The following is a 5883-nucleotide window of genomic DNA, read 5'->3' on the forward strand; positions in this document are numbered from 1 at the left end:
CATTTGATTTTAAAACTTTGAATTCCAGATTCATTCCCTTCCTCCCTGGTCACCCACCCTTACTGGGAAGATAAGCAATTCAGTCTAGGCTGTACATGTGTAGCTATGCAAAACATTTCCATAGTAGATATATTGTAAAAGACTTTTCTCTCCCTCCTATCCCACCTCCCACTTGTTCTTTTCTCTACTTTGATCCTTTTCCTTTTCAAAAGTGGGTGTTTCCAACTTCCCTCCCCCCCGCCTGTCCTCCCTTCCATCATTCTCCCTTCTCATCCCCTTCCCCCCTACTCTCCTGGAGGGTGAGATACCCTATTTAGTGTGTATGTCATTCCTTCCCTAAGCCAAATTCAATGAGAATAAGGTTGACCCATTCCCTTTTGCCTTCCTGTTCTTCCCCTCCATTGTAACCATTTTCCCTTGCCCGTTCTATATGAGATAGTTTACCCCATTCTGTCTCTCCCCATCTCCTCTCATTATATTCCTCTCTCACCTCTTAATTTCACCTTTTAAGTATCATCCCTTCTTATTAAATTGGTCTTGTGCCCTCTATGTATACCTGTAAACATATATATACACATTCATATATGTATTCATACACTCATATACCCTCCTATATAGACACACACATACATATATATATATGTATTTCTAATCCCTTCAACTATTTTCATATTGAGAAAAGTTTCATCAGTTACAATTATTGTTTTTCCACGTAGGAATGTAAATAGTTCAACTTTGATAAGCTCCTTATGATTTCTTTTCCCTGTTTACCTTCTCATGCTTCTCTTGCTTCTTGTATCTGAACGTCAAATTTTTCTATTCAACTGTTTTTTTCATTACGAGACAATGATTTTTTACAAGAAAAGAATGTCAATGCAGTTTTTAAAAGATACTTGGAAAATAAATATAGATGGGTCAGTGGAAGGAGTGTTAAACCTGGAGTGAGGAAGACCGGAATTTAAATTTGGGGTCAGAAATCTCCTAGCTGTAATGACCTCTGGCAAGTAACTGAACTTTTATTTTCATCAGTTTTCTTGACTGTAAAGTGGGGGTAATAACAGTATCTCCCTCCTAAGGTTGTGATGATCAAATGAGATAATATTTGTAAATCACTTAGCACTTGTTGTTCAGTTAGGTCTGATTCGCTGTGACCCCATTTGGGGTTTTCTTGGCAAAGATACTGGAGTGACTTGCCATTTCCTAGTCCAGCTCATCTGACAGATGAGGAAACTGAGGCAAAGTTAAGCAACTGGTCCAGGTCATACAGTTAGTAACTGTCTGAGGCTAGATTTGAACCCAGCAAGATGAATATTCCTGACTCCAGGCCCAACACTCTTATCCACTGTGACATCCAGTGGCTCAATTCCTGGAAAACTGGTGCTTAATAAATGACTGCTTCCTTCCTTCCACTTGCATAAAATGCTGGGTTTGGAATAAGAAAGACCTGAGTTGGAATCCTCACTCAGTTACTTACTATCTGTGTGAAATTGGATAGGTCAGTTTCTCTATATGCCTCAGTTTTTCTATCGGTAAAATGGGTATAATAATAGCACCCACCTCCCAAGTTTATTGAGAGGATCAAAGGAGACCTGAAAGCACTACATAATACTATTAGAACATCTTTTAAAAATCAGGGATCTCCCTAATTTTCAAGCAATCATGTTAGCTCTACAAAAGACCAATCAAAATTTACCTCAGAAAAAGCATCACACAGCATACACAGAAGAAGAGAAGGCAGTTCAGAAAGTGAAGATAGGCAGTCGGTGTTGATATTGTCATGTTAAATTTTATATACTCATTAAGAATTGTGTCAACAGAAGTTCATAGTTTCCTTTTCTTTTAAAAGAGAATATATTCTCATTTGCAGAAAGATACATTGTCTCTAGAATCAAGAAGACCAAGGTTCCAGTGCTAGCCAGCTCTGCTCCCTACTAGCTATGTGATCTTGGGTACATCACTTCCCCTATTTCCCTCTCAGTTTCCTCATCTATAAAATGAAGGGTTTTATTTAAAATCAATGATTTTGTAAGTTTCCCTCCCAATTCTAAATCTCATATCCTTTCTCTACAGTTAAGACCCTAAAACCATTTCCTTTATTTAAAAAAAAATGCATTGAATTTTTAAAAAAAATTTCATTTCCAATGTATCCCTCCCTTTCCCAAAGAGCCAACCCTTGTAACAAAGAATGAAAAATGAAACTTAATCAGGGTTGACAGTATATACAATGTGTCACGACCACAGCTCACCACTTCTGCAAAGAACGGAGAAACGTACATTTTCCTCCTTTCCTCTTTTGAGTCAAATTTTATGCAACTGCCACCAGGAAGGTGTGGAAAACCAAAGATTTTTTCACAACAATTTCCCCCAAATTGCCATGGAGTAGGGACCTTTACAAATAAATCTTGTGACAATTTTTAGCATTTTTTTAATGCTCATGTCTTAAGGAGAAACTAGTAAAGGAGTTAAGTGGGCAAAAAGGTGGGGTTGGAGAGGGGGTCAGGGTAGAGAATCTAGCCCAAAATTTATGCTACAGAGGCTCATAGTTTGAAGCAACAGGGTTGGGATCTGAACTATCTTCTGACTTCCAAATGCTATCATCATTAGATCAGAGCCACTGAGTGCTGGAAGGGCCCTTAAAGGTCACCTGGTCCCCTCATTTTACAGATGAGGAAACGGAGACCTAGAGAGGTTAACTGACTTTGTCCAAAATCACACAGGTAGTGTCTGAACTTAGGACTCCATGACCAGCTTTAAATGTATGATCCTATAACTCCAAAGAGGGAAGCTAGGTGGCAAAGTGGATAGAGCTGGTGGCCTAAAGTCAGGCCTAAAATCTTCCTGAGTTCAAATCTGGCCTCAGACACTCACTAGCTGTGTGACCCTGGGCAAGTCACTTAATCCATGTCATCATCTGTAAAATGAATGGCAAATGACTTCAAAATTTTTGCCAAGAAAGACCCAAATGGTACATCTACAACCTAACTCCAAATGCATTCCACTTTCCAACGATCATATTGTCTCTGCTTGTCAAATATGAAATTAGCCAGTAATAGCTCAATTCCTGACAAAATCTTCTACTTGGCTTTTTTTTTTTTCATAACCTGCCCCCTCCACATTTCCAGTCTTCTTATACCTTACCCCTCCCCCAAGTACTAGACTTCAGTGACACAATCCTCCTAGCCGATCCAGCAATACACTCAACCCTGACCCTGGATATTCTCCCTGACTGTCGATGCCTGGAGCTCTCTCTTCTCATCTTCACTTCCTGGCTTACATCAAGTCCCAACTAAAATCCCCCTTTCCAGTCCCCCTTAATTCTGCTGCCCTCCCTCTGTGGGTGGCCTCCAATGTATCCTGTCTTGTTTGTATATAGCTGTTCACAAGTTTCTAGACTGGAACCTCCTTGAGGGCCAAGACTGTCTTTTACTGTGTCCCTAACCCTTAACCCCATACCTGGCACATAGTTTATAAATGTTGACTGACTTTTCAGCCAGCAAAACACACAAGGAAACAATCTTATCAAGACAGTGCTGATTTAATCCTGCCAGACTAGAATAAAAGGGCCCTGGATACTATACACAGCTGGCAGGCAGGACTAGATAGCAGTCATCTGACTAGGTTATGTGAGGCTCAGTCAGGTGTGTAGAACAGCACTTCGGGAGACTTCCCAGGTGAACTTTATACAGAGAAACTGACACCAAGACCCTGGGGGTCAGGAACAAGTGGGCACTGTTTACAGAGCAAAGGGCAAAGGACTTAACCAAGCCAGAAACGAATGCCAAGGTGGAGGAGGAGAGTGCTGCCTGGAAGGCATTTCATGAAGAGGGCAGACGGAAAAAATCCGTCCAGTTGTGACGTCCAGAAAGATAGGGGGAGGTCAAGAAAATCAACACATTACACACGGAGGAAGACTTGTTTTTTCCTTTGCCTGGAGAGATCAAGTAATGCTGCTCTCTCAAGCTGGGCCGCTCATCTTTTATTCTACAGCCCTGAATTCCTCGTCTCTGCAGAAGCCTCAGAAGAGGAGCTATTTTCGCCCACAGCCAAAATCAGTAACAGCAAATTATACTGCAAACAATAAGAAGGGCGCTTGCTTCACTTGGCTTTAAAGAGAAGGGAAGCAGCCGGCGAGGACTCTTGACTTGACTCGAACCGAGCTGCAATTGGGGGGCAGCAGAGCCAGAGCGCCCGCGATCCCAAAGCGGGGCCAGCCAGCCCAGGATGTGACTCGAGATCACTCCCCACCTAATCCGAGGAAACTCGAACTGTGGGGATCAAGGAAGCAGGATAGGGGATGGAAAGGGGGAGGATCAGAGAAAAATAGATCCCTGTTATCTTCGGTGCCCCAGTGACACACACACATGCCAATGGCTGGCATCCAGGGCCCTTTCTTGTAAGCTGGGGATCCTCGCTGGCCTTGCAGCCGGGACAAGGGGCGCTATCTGGACGGCAGGGCTGTCCGTTTGGGTCCCTCTTTTTCAGAGAGGGTCTAAGGCTTCTTAATCTGGGATCCGGAAACTTAAAAAATATTTCATGTAATTTCCTTTTCAATCCTGCATATTTTATGGATTTAAAAATATTATTGTGAGAAGGGCTCCACAGGCTTCTCCGGACATTCCGGCGCTCAGTACGGTGCCTGGGACATGGTAGGTGCTGACTTGAATTGACCGTTGCCCTCGTGCCTCGCTCCCTCTTTCCAAGCCAGGGCGTAGGTTCTAGCTCAGGCGGTGGGTCTCAGGCAGCTGGGTTTTCTGAGTTCTCCCCCGTCCCCATCCTATCACCCCCCCCCCCCCAACTCCAAGGAACCGAACGTAGTTGGGACGCGCAGCGGAGAAAGGAGGAAAGGGAGGCGGGGGAGGAGGAAGCAACACTCATTGAACGTAACTATTTCTAGGAACTGCTCAGCCGAGGGAGAAGAGAAGCCAAGAGCCAGCCCCCTCCCCCGACCCGAGCGGGTGGTGGTGGCCGGTCCGGGTCCAGGGTCAGGGTCAGGTCTAGGTCCGTGCGCGCCCTGCTCTCTCCTGGCCGGCCCCCAGAGCCCTCCCTCTCCGCCTCGATGGCTGGCCGGGCCAAGCTTACCCGGCTCCTGCAGCGCTGGTGCCGGCCCGGGTCCGAGTAAGTCCGGTCCACTGTGAGCGCCGTGTCGCTCCCAGGCATCCTGGCTCCTGGGGGAGGTGGAAGCAGTGGCGGCGGCGGCGGCTGCTACTCCCCAGCCCGCCGACCCACCGGCGGCTGCTACTCCCCAGCCCGCCGACCCACCGGCGGCTAACCCCGGAGACGCGCTCGAGCGGCGCAGGCTCGCCCCCAACTTTTCCTTTCTCCCGGCTCTGCCGGAGCTCTGTGCGTCCACGCTGGGCTGGTGTCCCGGGGTCTGGCCAGCGGCAGCTCACCCCCACTTAACCCTTTGCTGAACTCGGCGGCGCCTCCGCAGGCTGGGTGAGGTAGAGCGGGCGGAGGAAAGCCAGTCTCCTCCCTCTTCCCTCCCCTCCCCGGGGATCCAGGCTCCCAGTGTCTGGTCCCCCCAAGAGGGCGCGGGAAGCGCTGCTTTCCCTCTCCCTCTAGCTCTAAGCCCCAATCTCCACGAAAACTTTTTTCTCTCCCATGGTTCTCTATTCTCCCTTTAAAAAAAAAAAGGCGTCTCCTCTTTAGGTGTATTTATATGTGCAAAACATGCGGCCCCTCCCTTCCCCTGCCCTGCATCCAATCAGTCGCCAAATCTGGTCTCTTTCCACCTCTCCCCACATCCCCACAACTGCCCGAATTCTTGCCTTCACTCTCCCTCTCATGGACAGTTTCAATCGTCTCCTCACTGATCTTTCTTTTGCTAGGTTTCCCTTCCTCCTTCAACTACAAATCACCCCGCCACACAGCTGTCGGATTCCT

The 5883-nt window shown here is 46.6% G+C and overlaps 1 protein-coding gene across 1 annotated transcript in view; it reads right to left on the minus strand.

Annotated features, from left to right (window-relative positions):
* TMCC3 (transmembrane and coiled-coil domain family 3) overlaps positions 1–5607 on the minus strand; it is a 117103-nt gene extending 111496 nt beyond the window's left edge. Inside the window, exon 1 of the mRNA XM_069095177.1 lies at positions 5080–5607. Within this exon, the coding sequence (XP_068951278.1) occupies positions 5080–5157 (78 nt within the window). The 5' untranslated portion in view covers positions 5158–5607. The remainder of the gene's footprint in view (positions 1–5079) is intronic.
* Between the last annotated feature and the right edge of the window lie 276 nt (positions 5608–5883).

The sequence above is a fragment of the Petaurus breviceps genome, unplaced genomic scaffold (genome assembly GCF_028583685.1).
Source record: "Petaurus breviceps papuanus isolate PSGF00001 unplaced genomic scaffold, PetGlider_PUasm1.0 225, whole genome shotgun sequence".
Taxonomy (NCBI): domain Eukaryota; kingdom Metazoa; phylum Chordata; class Mammalia; order Diprotodontia; family Petauridae; genus Petaurus; species Petaurus breviceps.